This window comes from Stenella coeruleoalba (genome assembly GCF_951394435.1).
Source record: "Stenella coeruleoalba genome assembly, chromosome: 6".
Classification (NCBI taxonomy): domain Eukaryota; kingdom Metazoa; phylum Chordata; class Mammalia; order Artiodactyla; family Delphinidae; genus Stenella; species Stenella coeruleoalba.
Window position 1 is genome coordinate 124,922,315 of NC_137151.1, and position 18,199 is coordinate 124,940,513.

The 18,199-nt window shown below is 50.0% G+C and overlaps 1 protein-coding gene across 16 annotated transcripts in view; it reads left to right on the forward strand.

Moving 5' to 3' along the window:
• LRRFIP1 (LRR binding FLII interacting protein 1) overlaps positions 1-18,199 on the forward strand; it is a 142,160-nt gene that overhangs the window by 45,345 nt on the left and 78,616 nt on the right. For 7 of the 16 annotated variants that reach the window (XM_079925079.1, XM_079925077.1, XM_079925082.1 and 4 more), the window contains exon 1: positions 10,802-11,314. The exons of 8 other annotated variants lie outside the window; for them this stretch is intronic. In XM_079925079.1, the coding sequence (XP_079781205.1) occupies positions 11,249-11,314 (66 nt within the window). In that variant the 5' untranslated portion in view covers positions 10,802-11,248. Of the gene's footprint in view, positions 1-10,801; positions 11,315-12,723; positions 12,981-18,199 lie in introns of those variants that run through there. One more of the 16 variants, XM_079925088.1, reaches the window with a different exon arrangement.

The window sequence follows — 18,199 nt, forward strand, 5'->3', positions numbered from 1 at the left end:
TATAATGATGGGAGTTCTGATGTTCAGACAGGATAAAGAAATCGGCAATAGAACTACCGAAAAGTAGTTATACTTTTTGTAACTACTTGCAGATTTGTACATAGCTAATCCAAAAAAATCAGTCTAAAACTGAGAGTTCAATGAAATAATTTGTGATGATATAAACAAAATTCCATTGCAGGGGGGAAGGGTGAGGGAAACGGATAGTTAGGGAGTTTGGAATTGACATGTGCACATGGCTATATGGATAACCAACAAGGACCTACTGTATAGCACAGGGAACTCTGCTCAATGTTATGTAGCAACCTAAATGGGAAAAGAATTTGAAAACGAATAGATACAGGTATATGTATAACTGAATCACTTTGCTGTACACCTGAAACTAACGCAACATTGTTAATCAACTATACTCCAATATAAAATAAAAAGGTAATATTAATTAATTAAAAGAATATGTTCAGGGAACAAGTTTCCCTACTTCCAAAAAAAAAAATCCATATGCCACAATAATTTCTTAATAAGGGTAGAAGAACGGCAAGAAGATAAGATCCCATTCAAAAGAGCATTTAGGAATAAAGAAATATGTAGGACCTATATGAAGGAAGGTATAACAATATACTGAAGGACATAGATTAAAAAGTGGAGAGAGAGATACCTTGTTTCTGAATTAGAAGACTCGGTATTAAAAAGATGTGAATCCATCCCAAATAATTTATAAGTATAACGTAATTCAAAGAAAATCCCAGTTTAGGGGACAAGGTTGGCTTAAAGTTAAAAGCTAACTTGGAAGAATAAACAGTGAGACGAGCCAAGAAATTCTTGCAAAAGAATAATGAGGGTGATTTTTAACTTTTTTGTAGCCTACAGGTTCTTTGTTCAAACAAAATCCTACTTCCCTGTTCAAACACTTTCAGTGGGTCCTTTACTGCCTCCTGAATAAAGTTCAAGTTCCTTAAACTATTATATAAAAAAAGAGCATTCAAACAATATCTAAGGGTATTCTGAAAAGCAATAAAATTCCCACGAATCCACCACTTAAATAGAGCAAGCTCTTTTGTTTACCGCGTTTCCTTCCAGTCTTTGTCTACATTCGTACATTTGTACAGGGTTGTATTCACAATACACTTGTCTAAGGACCAACGATGCCAAAAGCTTGGCTCTGGGGAGATCAATAAGCCCAAAATTCGGGGCTTGGAGGAGGGGAGGTTCCAGAAAGAGAGCAAAGCTCCATGTGCTCAAAAATGCTGACACTGAAGCCTTAAACCTAATTAAGTGACTCGGGACTCCACCTACGGCTTTTCTAAACCTGTATGTAAATTGTAATTCCAGAGTCTCTTATCTGCAGGAAAACTAATCTGCGTTCTTTAGAATAACAGGCAGAGTGTGTGGCAGGTGCCAGCCTGGGGTCCCACCGTTTATCTGCCACCTGCCTGGTGGCTGCGTCTCTCCTGTGTCACGTGGGAAGCTGAAGAGGTCACAGGAGTTGCCGGAAACTACAACCTAGTAAGCGACAGAGCAGGGATTCCAACCAGCTTTTCTCCCAAACCTCTGCTTTGGAGGTTTGAGGACTCTTGTGCTGGGCTGGCTGTGCCGGCTGCTCGCGCCCCGGCTCTGGCTTTGCGCTCCATCATTTGCCCCTTTTTGATTGGGCCTCTTCCCAAAGGGTCAGGAGGCAGAACTCAGTTCTTCGACCTTCTCACTTACAACGTTCTTCCTTCCAGCCCACCTCCGCCATTACACCCTTGGTCTTGGCATGACTGTACATCTGAAACCTCAAACTTCCCACCCTGTGGCTCCCACTTCCTACCTTTCAGGGTCTGGTGCTGACTTCCTTCCTGACTACAGCGCCAGCTCTGCTTTTGAGTTCTTACTTGAAAAAAAAAGAGGGCTACGGACATTAGAGAACGTGTTGAAATTTTTTTTTTTTTTTTTTTTTGCAGTACGCGGGCCTCTCACTGTTGTGGCCTCTCCCGTTGCGGAGCACAGGCTCCGGACGCGCAGGCTCAGCGGCCATGGCTCACGGGCCCAGCCGCTCCGCGGCACGTGGGATCTTCCCGGACCGGGGCACGAACCCGCGTCCCCTGCATCGGCAGGCGGACTCTCAACCACTGTGCCACCAGGGAAGCCCGTGTTGAAATATTTCTGTCTTGATCATTATTTCTGTGCATGTTGAGCTGTGTATTTGTTGAGGTGACTTGTCTGTGTAAGTTGATAAGTCAGTGTCCTTCTACAGTGTGAGTGCCTTGGATGGAGACTGAAACCCTCTAGATCAGGGGTTCTCAACAGGGTTCTCTTTCCCTCCCAGAGGACATGTGGCCACGTCTGGAGACACCTTTGGTCATCCAGGTAGGGTGCAGAGCGTTACTGGCATCTAGTGGGTGGAGGCCAGGGATGCTGCCAGTCATCCTCTGATGCCCAGGACAGCACCCCAGCAAAGAATTACTTCACCCAAAATGTCAATAGTGCCGCTATTAAGAAACCCTGCTCTATAGTTATATTAGAGTTTCCTCATAAAGTCTCACCCCATATTTAATACAAACGCCTCAACAGGAGTGGGGATAAGAGGAAGGGGCTTCAGTGTAATCTGAGTAACTAAAGTCAAACCCACGGGTCAGAAGAGGCATTTGGAAAATCTACAATGGGCTTAGGGAACCACGCCCTTCCATGAAGGTAGGCGGGTCGAAGCTGCCCAGTGAGGTGGCAGGTATAAAGGTGCCTTTAATTGACCTCTCGGCTGGCACTCAGAGGTGACGTGCTCAGGAGTGGCTATTTGATCTCCTGCTTTTCCAGAATTTCCACTCTCACGCTAAACATGTCTCTCCAGATGGCTGTTCTTCGCTCTTCCTTAAACTTCATCTAAAATCTTCATTTTGCAAAGGTGAGGCTTTTATGTTCTATGTTAAGTCCGCTGGAGAGATACCTGGTTCATACGGATTGATGATAAAAAAGGTGCCCATAATCTGGTACTTTCCTGGAGGCTAGCAGTTGACGACTTTTCTTTGCCCTTTGTTTCAGGGGCTGAAATGCAGAGGGGAAAACCCTTATTTAGGGTGTGGGCATGTGCGTTTAGTGCTGTGCTAAAGTGCGTTCCAGTCTTTATTTTCCTCTAGGAAACTTCATTTTCTTAGAAGGATTATTTTAGGGATGCTCTTTTAGAAATTTCTGTACCTTAGGTTGGAAGGTTGCTTACTTCTGACATTTCTGTCTGTCCTGAAGTCAGGTTGTCTTCAAGTCAAGCTGTTTAGTGGGAGTGCCTGGATTTTAAACCGTTGAATTCACCCTGTGTGCCCTCAACTTTCCCTGTTTGCTATGGGTACTGTTTAAATTTAGATTATAAACTCCTGTGTTCCCCACACTTCCTTTCTGTGACTGACATTTGTCCGTCACCTTTGTGGCCTGATGGATTTCTGGAGTTTTCAGCCAGCGGGGTAGAGACTTGTTTCATGGCTCTGATTGTTAGGCACGTTCTATCTCTCCTAGAATGTTAAACTCATAGGCAAGATTACTGAGACCGGAGCCAAACAAATCGGTGAGAATCTAGAAGAAATTTTGCTTCTGTTTTTTTAACCATCATTTTATGTTCCTAAATATATTCTGAAGCATTTCGTGTATTTCTTAGCAGTGGGGTGTTCTGTTAGCTAGTGAGTACAGTTGTTGAAAGTAAAGCCTATTTTCCTTATTTTACTATCAATTCTGATCAAAAGTTTCTTAAATGGACTATTCTGAGTACATATATAGATATTTTTTCTTTGCATTAGGGTTGACTTACAGGGACTTTTCCAAGTCTTTTCCTATGTGATTGAGAAAATTGTAATGGATTTGAGTTGTTTTGTTCTCAATATTTTTAGAAAATAATTGGGTGGTATTTGCAGTGTGTTGTGTTCATGAAAAACAGGACTGGTTTTCCTAAGAGGTGCTTTATTGGAGGTGTTTGTGGCCATTTCCTTGGACACAATATATGGTGGTGGTGGGGGGGGTTCTGTGATCATCTGGTCTGGTCTTAAGGGTCAACAGTTCTGAGGAATGGATTGAAAAAATGGCTGCATCCCTCCCCCCTCCAAGATTGCTGTGGACTTATTGCTGGACGCTTTTGGAGATGAACTTAATTCCAGAGTAAAATAAGTCAGAAATTATTTTAAATGTGGACAGATTTTACCCTGCGGCAGCATTATTGGGCCTTCTGGAGCCCCGTGGAAGGGCTCTGGGCTCAGGTACTGAAAATAGCATCACCCTGGCTGTACCAGAGGCGGCTGTCTGGTAGGTCCTTCAGTCTCTGCTCCTCCCAACCTTCGTCGTCCCTCAGTTCTGTGTCCACAGTCTCTGCACCAGGACTGTGCTTCTTGTTATCTGTCCTCTCCTGGCCACTTTGGTTTTCTCATCCCCATTTAGCTCAGAATCAGGCCAAATCCTGAAAGTCCAGAAATGCCCTCACCACTGTCCCTTAGTCAACAGTCTCCCACACGCCCACCCTGTTTTAGCTCAATCTCCGTTAACTCCCACTTTCCAGCCTCCAAACTGCCTCAAGTCTCTTCCATCCTTAAAAAAGACGGACGCGTGAACAAATCTCTCCCCACCCAAAACCTTCTTGATTCTGTCTTCCTCCGAGGCTGTAACGTGCCATTTATTTTGTGTGCATGAACCGTTGAAAATGCTTAAATGTAGAATTTCAATAAGAGGATACAATAGCCGGTGTTTTTCTAGTTGCAAATTAAAGCCTTTCTCGACCCTGGCCTCTCCACTCCATCTACCCTAACACCAGTATTCACGCCAGCCTTCTGAATAGTGGCTTCCAGAAGGCGCCTCTGATTTTCTGTTTCCCTAACGACCCGTCGTCTGTCTTGGCTTGTTCTTGACACTCTCTTATTCGTTAAATGTAGGAGTCCCCAGATTCCTTCCTTCAGCCTCTTTTCTGTTATATGCATGCTACCATTTTTATCACCACCTTAAACCGGTGCATACTGCTGGTGCCAACGTGCCTGCTGGACACCTTCCTCAAGGCTTTCTGCCCCACTTCAAGTTCAGGGCAACCAAAACTCAAGCTCATCACCTTCCTTAGAAAATCCAAAGGGATTTTCAAAATATATACTAAATATATACTAAATGAAAAAAAAGTGGTGAATTGCTGCGTGCCAGGTAGTTATGCAAAAAAAAATCCAAAAGTCATGCCGTTTTAAAAAGAGAGTTTCTATTCTCAGTTGCTACCAAAAATATAACATACTTAAGATCAATGAGAGTTAATGATAAACTATCAAAGTCCTCCATTTTCCTGGGAGAATCATCCATCCATCCATCCATCTGTGAGGTGAGCATCTGCTCCCTTTTTTTTTTTTTTTTTTTTTTTTTTTTGGCGGTACGCGGGCCTCTCACTGTTGTGGCCTCTCCTGTTGCAGAGCACAGGCTCCAGACGCGCAGGCTCAGCGGCCATGGCTCACAGGCCCAGCCGCTCCGCGGCATGCGGGATCCTCCCGGACCGGGGCACGAACCCGCGTCCCCTGCGTCGGCAGGCGGACTCTCAACCACTGCGCCACCAGGGAAGCCCCTGCTCCCATTTTGGAAGAGCCCACTCAGAGTCTCTGGGGAGAGTGAGGACTCAGTCACAGGCAGCGGTGAGTAGGAAGTATGAGGCTGTAGGACACCCGGCACAGGGCGGGTGCTCAGCAAGCAGGAGCTGTCTGTACGCTAGAAACCAGCTCTCTTGCTTTCTAGCCACTCTTGCCCCCAATATTTCTGTCCACTGGAGGCAGGCAGGACCCAGGCCCGAGTGTCAAGTTCACCGTGGGCCTGATCTGGGCCGGCTGACTGTGGGGTACAGTTTTCTCTGTGAATGGCAGGCGGGGACTGGCTCCCTCATCTGATGTTCCTACCAGTGCCCTGGGTCATACCAGGAGAGCGAGCTACGGCCTGGACCTGGGTACGCGCACTGCTTTGCCAACACCCTTGGAGCAGGAGATGGGGTTATTGGTCCAGGTTCAGCCCAGGGAGACAGCCTGTCTGGTGACTGTCTGTTCCCAGTGAGGATCCCTGGGTGGCTGGGGGGAGGGAGCACCTCCGTGTCAGGCAGTGCACCAGATGCTAAGGGCTTGGACTTTTAGCAGGGACTTGGGTTAAAAACCTGACTTCACTCTGCCAGTGTGCATCTGTGGACGAGTTATACAACCTTTGTGGGCCTCCGTGTGTGTACACCTGCCTAAACCTCATTTTATTGTACTTCACTTTATTGTGTTTCAAAGATAGTGTGTTGTTTTACAAATAGAATGTTTGTAGCAACTTTGTATTTAAGAAATATGTTTCCTAAGGCTATAGGTGCCATAGACAGTGATTCCTCTGATGGGTCTGGGCACCTTCTACACACCATTAAGAACATCTGTGATTCACCAGAAGAGGTCCCAATATCAGCATTAACAGAAGTTGGGGAGAAGTTGATTCCAGCCCTCATGGGTGACTTTGAGGGGCTCAAGTCTTCGGTGGAGGAAGGGCTGGTGGTGGGAGCAGCAGGAGAGCCAGAATCAGAAGTGGGGCCTGAAGATGGGACCGAACTGCTGCCATCTCATGATAGAGCTGATGACTGAGGGATTTTGCTTCTTGTGGATTTGCTATGAAAGTGGTTTCCTGAGATGGCATCTGCTCCTGTGAAGATGCTGTGAAGATTGTTGAAATGTCGACAAAGGAGTTAGAATATTTCATCAACTGAGTTGATAAAGCAGTGGCAGGGTTTGAGAGGAAGGACTCCAAATTTTGAAAGAAGTGCTACTGGGGGTAAAATGTTATCAAACAGCATCGCGTGCTACAGAGAAATCGTTCGTGAGAGCGAGAGTCACTCGATGCAGCGAACTTCATTGTCTTATTTTAGGAAATCACTGCCGCCGCCCTAGCCTTCAACACCCACCACCCTGATCAGTCAGCAGCCACCAGCACAGAGGCGGGACCCTCCCCCAGCAAAAAGATTATGGCTTGCTGAAGGCTCAGACTGCACCAGTGTGGGCCCAGGGTCTTTATATAAAGAGCTGTGAGGTCAATGACAGGTTCAGTTTTCCCTTCTTTAGGTCAAGATCCCACTTCTAGCAGGTGGACTCTATTTCCAGCCCCTTCCAAGCTGCTGGGCAGCCACTGACCTGCAAGCACCTAGTCACCGTTTAAACCCAGGGACTCTGTCCTGAGAGGCACCTTAGGTTTTGTGGCAGCTTCTGTCTCGGGCATCCCTAAAAGCCACGATGGTTGTGGTGCTCTGAGCCCCCTCAACAGAAATGTAATGTCGAAAATCTCAGAAGCAGTTCTCTGACGTGCAATAAGGTTACACGCAGGCACTTAATTTCTTAAGGGAGCCCCTAGAAGAGAACAGAAGGTAAGGAGAATGATCTAATGGTGCTCTGGGAACTCAGACTCATAGCTAACCAGCAAATGCCACAACATTTAACCACTTTGGGGTCGCACCCGCACATGGTTTACTGGTCTTCGTGGTGCTGGGCTGCTTCTGGGTTCACCAGCTTTGCCGCCTGCTGTGGTCGATGCTGAGTGCTAGAGCAACGGAGACAAACCCTTCCAGGATGTAGCACAAGGTAGAGGGCGCCGTGGTTCCTGGCTGCACCCCTAGTGAATAACCCACACAAAACCAGTTTCCAGATCCCAGCCATAACAGCTGTTTTGCATGAACGTGAATTCCCAGCCATACTGATTACAGCGGCATAAACATCTCTGTGTTGCTTCTACAAACAGTGAGCTTACATGTATGTTGTAACCTTATACGGATCCTTCTGACTAATATAAAAAGCACTTCCTATTACAAAGCTGGTTCATGAAGGGATTACCCAGATTTGCACGGCACCTTTCAGTTTACAAAGCATGCCACACAGGCACACCTCGGAGACACTGTGGGCTCGGCTCCAGTCCACCGCAGTAAAGTGCTTATCACAATAAAGGGAGTCACACGAGTTTTACGGCATCCCAGAGCATATAAAAGTTATGTTTGGGGGCCTCCCTGGTGGCACAGTGGTTGAGAGTCCGCCTGCCGATGCAGGGGACACGGGTTCGTGCCCCGGTCCGGGAAGACCCCACATGCCGCGGAGCGGCTGGGCCCGTGAGCCATGGCCCCTGAGCTGCGCGTCCGGAGCCTGTGCTGCGCAATGGGAGAGGCCACAACAGTGAGAGGCCCGCGTACCGCATAAAAAAAAAAGGGGGGGGGGATGGAGACTGCCTGGGAAGGGGCTTCCTAAGGGGCCCTTTTCACTAGAGAGCTACTTATGTCAAAATGAACAGAAGGCAACTAGACCCTCTACACTTTGTTCTGGGGCCCCGGGGTCTAAGTAACACCAAGAAGTGTGAATTCAGCACCATTTAAAATACAGACTGACATTTCCCTACAGCTTGGACGGGTCTGAGCCATCTTCACGGCATGGCTGGGCTGGAACACATGTCAGAACATAGAGGCCTCTCATCTAGAAGGATGTTAGCAAAGCAGTTTTCTCTAATTTGCTACTGCTTAGTAGAATCAGCAATCTCTTGGGCCTTTACTATCATTTTATTGTTGGTATTGTTAGTTTGTTCCTGGGAATAAAACTGGTCAACCAGTTGCTTCTCCCTCCACGATAGTGCCCTCCAGCCAGGCCCTCTCACAGCTTTCGTGGAGGCTGTGGGTTTGTTGTCTTCTCCGGGGCTACCCACAATCTCTCCCGGTTCTCAGCCATTTAAACCTGTTGTTGCCCAGCTTCCTTCCTGCTGCAGAGAAGGGCAGGAAGGCCTGGGCGCCTGGAGGCCAGGAGAAGAGAGCGGGCTGAGGAGCAGCAAGGCGGCTCCCCTGACTGTGCTCAGTGGGGGTCCTCCCCTCCGCCCTGGGCGCTTTCATTATCACTGTCATGTTTCAGATGAGACTCGAGACACAGGGGCTCCATAACTTAGTCATGATCCCACAGTAAGTGGCAGAGGCAAGAACTGAGCCAGATGGTTTAATTCCAGAGCCACCTAACCCCTTCCCTATGTGGTTTTCACAAAACTGGTAAGTAGCCATTGGACGGCCACCTGGGAGCTGGGGAGGGTGCAGGTGTCTACAGGCATTGCCCTGTGACAGTCAGGACAAAAGAAGCCTGTTCCCTGTGCCCTGCTCAGGGAGATGTGGTCATAAGGTTCCAGGTGGCAAGAAGCTCTAGAATTTGCTTATCTAGATCAGAATATTCAAACTGAAGACTCCCAGAAGGCGGTTTGATTAACTGGCTATCATTCTCATCTGTGGAGCTCTTAACTAAAATCATCTTTGCTTTCCACCATAGATTCCCTAAGTCCCGTACTTGTTTATGTAGAACAGCTTAAAATTATTTTTGCCAACTAGTTTAACTCTATAGAATCAAGAACTGTAATGCACTGACGTATTTTAAAAGTGTTATAGCGAGAAAACAAGGTATTAAAGGTACGCATTTCCATCTTTGAAAATTATTCTTGCCAACCTAACGCTGCTATCCATCGAGGCCTGGCGCTGTGTTCCCGCTCATCAAAGTGGAAACCTTCTGTTTCTCCCGCAGAGGCCACTTTGGGTCTTTACTCGGCCTTGCTTTTCTGCTGTCCCTACTCTCTCCTAGGTTAGGACCTCGGTCCCTCAGAACCTTCTCTGTTCCCCACCCCGCTACGCCCCCCGACACATACACCCTTCCTTCCAGAGCCCCCTGCCCTGAAGCCAGAGTGGGAAGGCGAGTGCACACGGGCCTTGCGCTAACGTGTTACCGAGGAGGAGGTGAGTGGGGCAGAGTGGGGAACTGGGGGACTGTAACATTTAAATGTATATTTGCGGTCTGTCGAGGATTTCGCTGGAGCCGCCTTTGCAGAGAATTAGGGGCGGGGAGGTGGTCTTTCTGAGAACGGCCTCCGAAAACGTGCCCCCAGGGTATGGGCAGGAAGGGCCCGGGACCGCCTGGACGCAGGGTAGGAGGCCGGGCGGGGCGCGGAAAGCTTCCAGGCGCCACAGGCAGCGGGCTGGGCCGGGGCAGGTTGGCATTCCGATGAAAATCTGCGTCGCTTCCTGCCCGTCGCTTCTGCTTCGGCCTGGCGAGGTCAGGAGACCTTTCGTTGCTTTGCATGTAGAACTGCTAAAGAACGAGCGACGCGAGTTCTGCGGCTGGAGGAGGCGCGTGCTGGGCGGCCGGGGCCCCGTCCCGCCGCTGGACGCTCCTCTCCACGCCCTCCCCGCGCGGCGCCCGGCGGGGACCTCGGATCGGCCCTTGCCCCGCACGACCTCCCGCCGGATCCCTGGCCAGTGCAGCCCCCCGGCTCTGAGACGCGCATCCGCGCCAAACCGCGTTCTTCTGCCGCCTATTGCGGAGGGGGAGGCAGGCGGGGCCGCACCCGGCCCTCGGATGCTTGCTCTTACCCCCGCGGGCCGCGCGGTGTGGTCGCCCTGGAAGCCGGCCCTTTCTCCGGGTGACGCGTTAGCTGGGTACCCCGACCAGCAGGTGCTGCGGGACTCGGGCGAGGTAATCGCGTCCGCAGAAGCTCACTTCGGCCTGAATTTGGAGAACACCTTGGGGCGGGAGCGCAGCACCGACGGCGAGGGGGCCGGGGGCGGGGTCTGAGGGGCAATCCGCCCCACCCCTGCGCGGGCCCCGCCCCGGGGGCCCCGCCCCGCTCTGGCTCCTCCACCAGAGGACCCCGCCCCTCGCGCAGAACCCTCCCCCGCGCAGGCTCCTCCCCGGGGCGACCCAGGCCACGCGCGGGCGCCTCCCCACTCCTCCCCGGTCTTCCGAGGCCTCTCAGCTCTCCCTCTCTCGGCGGCTGGGTGGGCGGCCGACGGGGGCTGTGGGCGGGGCCGGCTACGGTCTTTTTTCCCCACCGCCTTTCGGGTGGGGGGCGGAGGAGGGCTGGGTGATGATTAATAACCGCGCCGCTGGGGCGCGGGGAGGAGCGCTCGCTGAGAACGGGCCGGGCGGGGTGCGTGGTGGAGCGCGGGCGGGACGCTTGTGGGAGGAGGGCTGGGGGCGGCCCCAACTGCTCTTCTCCCGGGTGCCGCCACCCCAGGCCCGCGGGCTCCCGGGCTCCGCCACCTGCGCCCCGCCCCTTCGGCCGCACTCCAGCCCCGGAACAGCGGAGGCGCGACCCCGCCTTGGGAAGGGCGAGGTTCCCGTCCCGACGCGCGGATTTGTCTCTGGGCAGTAGCCCCGCCGTTCTCGGCATGTGGCTGCGCTGAGAGCCGGCCCGCTCGCGGATCCGGGGAGCCGGGCGTTGGCTCCCTTTCCCTGCTGTGTGAGAAGGTGGACCTGCAGCCGGCAGGATGACCAACCCTGCGGCCGCGCAGAACCAGGAAATTGACTGTCTGAGCCCAGAAGCTCAGAGACTGGTAAGAAGAAAACACATTTTCGAAACTTTTGGTTCTGATTGCCAGTGTTTGGTCCTTATTGATGTTCTAGGAGCCAAGGGCAGGCGGCACCTTCCGCCGCAATCATCTGTGCCCGGGGAGGTGTGGGGCTGCCTCGCCTGGCCGGGGACCCCCTTAAACGAACGTCCCCACGCGAGCATGGGCGGGGGCTGGTGGCCTGCTCTCGGTTCAGTTCGCGGCTCGGTGTGCACTGCCCCCCCGCCTTGCGCTCTGGAAAGCACATTTCCCTGGGCAACGCCCCTCAGCAGGACGGAAAGGAACTTCGTCTGGTCCCCTCTGCCCGCAGTTACGGCCTTTTGACGGGCTCTGCCCAGCTGCGTGACTCGGCCGCGGATCCAGCCGAGGTGTGAGACCTGCGCGTGGTCTAGAGTTTCGCTCAGAGCTTCTAGTTTGATGTTTTACAAAATACAGTACCTAGGAACTGGTGCCCAGAGGCGGTGCCCTCGCTCTGAGGCTGGCGCCCCCAGTGGCTGGGTGGCTTGGAGCACTTACCCTGCGCTGGACCTTAGAACCAATGCGTTGCACCCGGTTTCTCTAGTTCCCCCAAGGACCCCAGTTCCCAGATCCACTTTGACTGGTCTCCTGGGGTCACCGGGTCCGAAGGGGATCCTCCCTCTGGGGGATTTTGCAGTTATCCGGCTCAGCACCCAGCGTTGGAACCATGGATGTGGGAGTAGTTTGGCGTTAAAATCGGGCAGGGGGTGAGGTGGGGAAGGTTAGTAACTACCCCTTTTCATGTGGCTTGTGGTTGATGATGAATGGGAATATTTAAAGGTGAAAGGGCGTAGTTTGGAAAAGAAGCACATCATTAAGTTAGTACCGCAGACAGGGAGAGAGACCCTAGATTTCCACTTTATCCGGCCTGTGTGGAACCTTGATAAAAGTGTGAACCCCAAATAATCACTCCTTCAGCAGGTAGGAATTAGTCACCTACTGAGTGTTTGTGGAGGATTCAAGATGAATAAGACTGCCTTGCCCTGAGCTTCCCGGTCAACACCAGAGAGGAGTGTAGAAATAGATTCTGATGAATACACGCTTGAAAATGACACTCCTTGCTGAGGACAGGCGGGTGGGTATTTTTAAGGTCCTCGTTAGTGTGCTCCTCTGACCTGACATAATGTTCCACCCCTGGACCAGGCCTTTGGAGCTGGTTCCTACCCCTTAACCTACTTGGGAACCTACAGAGAGATCCTTGAATCACCATCAGGGAAGGGCCCTTGGAGGAAAGAAGGATGGGAACGCCGCTGAGAGATGCCCAAGCTCCCGAGGAGCCGCCTAGGCAAACCATAGATGGCAAGAACAGGCTGATGTTAATCCTGGGCAAGATCTGAGCTCAGAGGAATGAACTGCTGGGCAAGGAGAAGAAAAGAGTGACCATGGAGAACAGGATGTGAGGAAGGGAGCGCCAGGCCGTCAGAGGCAGGAGTAGAAATAACACCTGTCGCCCGAAGGCGCTGGCTGCACGCTCTCATTAACCCTTAACTTAACCCTGGGACTGGATCTGGTCGAGATGCGTGCTTCACAGAGATGCTGCTGGGAGCTGGTGACAGGAGAGACGGGGACAGCTGCCGAGTGAGGAGGTGCTCGGTGGGCACAGCCCACCTCCTACCCCGAGTTCCAGGATCCAGTAAGCTCTGAAAATCAGAAGTTGTTTCTCTTTTTTGTAAGTTGTCAGCAGGATTCATTTGGCGGTGATGGGAGGCTCTTCGCGGCCCCCCAAGTCTCATCTTATTGTAGGTATCTGTGCCAAGGTCCCCAGGTCCCATTTGGCCGATGGGAGGCTATTTTCAGTCTTTATTCTTCTCAGTGTGAATATTCGTACATTTCTCTGCAGCCCTGTTAAGTTTCTTGATTAAGGGCTGTTACTCTGGGTTGTTACAGAATATATGGTGTATGCATCTTGTTACCTTTCTAAAATCCAAAAATGTTGAATTCTGAAACACATTTGGTCCTAGGGGTTTTCAGTAATCAATTGTGAACTTGCTCAAGTAAATAGCAGCAAAAACTTTTTTAGAGTAGGACTGTTTTTTGAGGTTAATGGTTGAAAAGGAAACCGTTGGGCTTCCCTGGTGGCGCAGTGGTTGAGAGTCCGCCTGCCGATGCAGGGGACACGGGTTTGTGCCCCGGTCCGGGAGGATCCCACATGCCGCGGAGCGGCTGGGCCCGTGAGCCATGGCCGCTGAGCCTGTGCGTCCGGAGCCTGTGCTCCGCAACGGGAGAGGCCACAACAGTGAGAGGCCCGCATACCGCAAAAAAAAAAAAAGGAAAGGAAACCGTTGCTGAAGGACCAGTGGGGTGGGGTGGGGTGTGTCAGAAGGAGTCGCTCAGCAGCCACCCTGGGCGGTAGTGTTCCAGCGGGAGAACGGTGGGCATTTCAGATTGGCTTGTGCTGGCTTGTGTTCTGTGCCCAGAGACCCTGTGTCCCGGGAACAGGGGTCACCAGGGGAGGAGGAGGGCTGGGGCCACCTGGGTGTGAGGCCAGAGCTGGGGTTGGCAGGAGGAGATGGACTTGTCCAGCTCCATCTCATGGGGCAAAGAAAAAAGCAGGATCCGAGCAGGAAGTCCAGGCTCCTTGCAGGAGAGGACAGCGTAGAAACCATGTTTCTTTAACTTTTGTAACTTCCCCATGTTCCTGCCGGGTTGTGTCACCTCTGGAAGTTTTCCACATACTGATTAGCACTAAGTCCTCACAGACGACCAGCCCCATTCTGAGAGAGGCTATCAGGGTAGAACGTGAACCCCCAAGTCTCATCTTACTGTAGGTACCAGTGCGCAGGTCCCCAGGTCCTGGTGGCGAGGGGACATGTGGATGAACGGGGGTGGGTGAACACAGTGCTGGGGGGCCGACCCTGCTGGGCTCAACAGGAGACCTTTGAGCATTGGAATCATGGTTTGCTTTAGACGAATCGTTTTCCCAAACAGTTAAGATATAAAAACAGTAAGTTAGTTCTTTCCTCATAGTAGTAAGAGTGTCCCACTAGGGCAAAGATGGAGACTGAACTTCCCTTTTTCTTTAAGGGTTAGTTTCTGTTCAGCCTGAGCTAGTATCAAAGTAGTAGAAGCCTCCTTAGCAAACTTCTTGTACACCCTGCCGTCTAAACTACCACTTACAGTGAGCACAGGAAATCGAGTTATTTATAGCAGCTGAAGTGTTTTCAGGCAAAGTTGATTGGTGTATTACCTGATTAGAGTGAGGTTCTTATCTGGTTTCTACAGAATTATGAGGCCACAAGTTGGTGCGGTGTGTTTGCCCCTCAAAAGGCAGCGTTCAAGAGGAAATTCTTATCCCTGAAAAATCAGGCTGTGTGACTCAGCAAAGGAAATGTGGTGGTGTTTTTTTTCCCGGAACCCGCAGACTTTAGTTATTTATTTATTTATTAAACATCTTTATTGAAAGGAAATGTTTATGACTAGTTACTCATATGCCAGTGTTTCCGAAATATCTGATCATATTTAAAAGTTTTAATCTTGGAGCCCCATTGGCCATAAGGTTCGAAATGCTAACCTGTTAAGGCAGTAAGCCTGTGACATCTCACTGTATGTTAGACGTGGGTCAGGGAGAAGAGGAACTTTTATTTACTTTACTGCTTTTACTCTGGGCCACCCAAATTTTACTCTGTGTGTGTGTGTGTTTTAAAGCAGCTTATTTCCATATTTTCCTGGATTGGATTTACCAGAACTTTCATTATTCAGACAGTCTAGATAAAATTAAGTAAATGAACTTTGTCTGAGTTAAACAAAGCACTATTTTGACTCCATCCAAGATTAAGTGATTCAGAATTGCCATGTGCTTGACTGCATACCACCACTAAAATCCCCTTTCTGCGCCTCATGTATTCATTTGGGGGAGGGCCAGAGTTTCAAGTGGTTTTCTCCTTAATACTGTAACTTGACAACTTTAAAGCCATATAAATAGTTTCGTTTGGACGCTAAAGTACAACTACTCTAGTTGTAGTTTAAATGACTATAAGGAAGATTTACTTTTCATTTTAACTAAAATGTTTCATTTATATGTTTGTGTAATAGAGCTTATCAAAGCAACATCTTTTCTTTCTTTTTTTTTTTTTTTTTTTTGCGGTACACGGGCCTTTCACTGCTGCGGCCTCTCCCGTTGCGGAGCACAGGCTCCGGACGCGCAGGCTCAGCGGCCATGGCTCACGGGCCCAGCCGCTCCGCGGCATGAGGGATCCTCCCAGACCGGGACACGAACCCGTGTCCCCTGCATCGGCAGGCGGACTCTCAACCACTGCGCCACCAGGGAAGCCCCTAAAGCAACATCATTTCTGATCCTGACATCTGTTTTATTATCTCTGGCCAGTGGGTGTGTAATCTTCCTGTGGGAAGAGAAGTAGGAGTGGGCTTTTGTTGCGGGTGGGGAGTCTCCCCCTGCCTCCTCTGGCATTCCCCCAGCACTCTTTCTCCTGGTGAGTGCTTCAGCATGCTTGTCTTCTCCTGCTGCTTTCAACCTCCTGTGAGCTGAATTCACACTGTCGTCATAGAAGACACTGTGTAGGTAGTAACAGTAGGTAGCATCTCCCAACCCCCTGCCGTGTCAGCCCTGTTAAGTGTTTTCTGTAGAAGTCTTCCCTCCCCCCTTGCATAACCTCAGCGGTGGTTTGGTTATTTCCACTTACACATAAAGAGAAAACGGGCTCAGAAAGTTCAGGGGACTTTCCCAAGGCCACACAGCCAGCAGGCAGTGGGGGCCAGTTCAGACCCAACCCTGCTGGTTCAGCGCTGGTGCTGGTGATGTCACCACCATACACGATGCTCAGGCAGGGTCCGGCAGGCAGTCAGCGAGCATCATTGCTCTTGTCAGGCTCTCTTTTGCAGCCCTGGGGCCTCACAACCCCAGTATCAGGGCTGAAGGGTTTCTTTTTACTAAGGCAGCCTGTTAGGACACAAGACCTTGCTCCGGAGTGCATACTGAGAAGTCTTCATTTGATTAACGTTTCCTTTCTATTTCTGGTAGTTTTTCAGACAAAAGCACACTCAATGAATTGTATTTTTTCTGAGTAAGGAGAGGCATAGTAGAAATGACAGAGCTGCAGAAATTTTCATCTTTCTGTTTTTCATACTGTACCAGCTTTTTAGCTGTCACTTGTCTCAAGCCATGCCGGGAGCTGCTGGGCGCCAGCCTCATTCCTGCGTGCTGTACGGCTCCTACCACCATACAGACAGACAAGCTTGTTGAGGATGGAAATGACGCCTTCTGGCTCTTTCCTAGCTGGTTCCAGGAGAATCACTTGAGCATAGGAAAGGCTGTCAGTAGTTGTGTGCTGCCTACGTGGGGAAGTGTGGAGCTGCTGGAGGGTCCAGCCTTATTCTGAGAAGGAACAGTGTTAGTGTTTTGTGTCACCTTAAAGGCGTGGAGTTTGCAAGGAAGACCCTGAGTGGAGCAGGTGAAGTGAAGGGTATGGAGCCCAGAGGCATTGGCTGGAGGGAACCTGTCACCTGGAGAGCTGCACAGGGGAGGCCAGGCTGCTCTTACCTGTCACCCGTCGGTCCTGTCGGTCACACACAAGGTTATTTGTGGCCATCACGCCCTTGCTTTTTACTCCAGTCTGTTGAAGGCAGTGTGAACATCACTCATCTCAGAAAAACATTTTAAATGTATTAACAAGAGAATTTATTTGCGTGGAAGGTACTGTGCACGCTTTTTATTCATCAGCTTGATGGATCGTTGTGGGTCGATGGATCAGCTTGTGGGTCGTTGTTAAGCCTGAGATTGTGTTGTGAAGTTTGAATAGGTAAATGTTATTAGTCTGCTGTCGATAAAGGAACGTGAATAATTTTGTTCCTGATTAAAATGTTTGTTATTCTGGTATGTTTTTCTGAGAAGCAAAGTCAGGAGATTTCCAGTAGCAAAATGGGGAAAGAGAACTCTATGGACAGTCTCAGGGTGCAAAGAATTCACCCCAGGGTAGAGACATAGCATTTCAGAGGCAAAGGGAGCACCCAGAGATCACGTCACCTGGTCCCCTTGCCCCCGGTATTGAGGGCTAGTGTTCAAAAGTGATGCAGTTTGTCCAAGTTCACATAATGGGTCAGCAACAGAGCCAGCGCTGGTAGTTTGGTCTCGAGACCCCTCTCTGGACAGTCTCTGTCTTCGGAAACTCAGGGCCCCGCTGAGAACACCACAGTCACAGCCGCAAGAGGTAGCTTTTCCACCTGGTCCCCCACGAGCCAGCCCCTCACAAGCAGTGACGTAAAGTGGCCTTGCGAGGTAAAGGCTTTTTTGAAGGCTGCTGTTCTATCATAAAATTCCGTGATCATTTTACAGTCCGTAACTCATCTGATTTGATTTTGATGGAAACATAGTGTTTTAAATAACCAGTTAAACTTTAGTCCTTAACTTTATGTCCTCCAAATCGTCAAGTAAAATTGATAACGTGTCTTGTTTATTTTGTGGCTTAAGCACTGGCCCCCAGACCTGTGCCCTGAACCTGTGCCTGGGCTGTTTCAACAAGCATGGCTGTGCGGTAGCGGGGTTCATTCCCCCTCATCCCACCCCGAAGTTTTAAAACTGTGGTTTGCATCTCTGTCAGACCCAGTGCCCCTTTTTTATAACAAGTTTTTAACATCCTTATTACTAACCTGAAATGAAGTTCCTAGGTGGTACAATCTTCCTTCACACATAATTTCGGGTCAATATAATGTTTTAACTGTAACATTAAAAAGAAATAAAATGAAAGTAAATTGCAGTGACAGAACGTGAATATTGAGAGTAACTCTTGGGAAGGTTCTGAGCAAAGCCGTGTATGATCTTCCCTTGACTTCCATGCAGATTGCATTCCTGGAATATTCAGTGTATGTTAAAACTACTCAGAATGTATTTTGAATTTA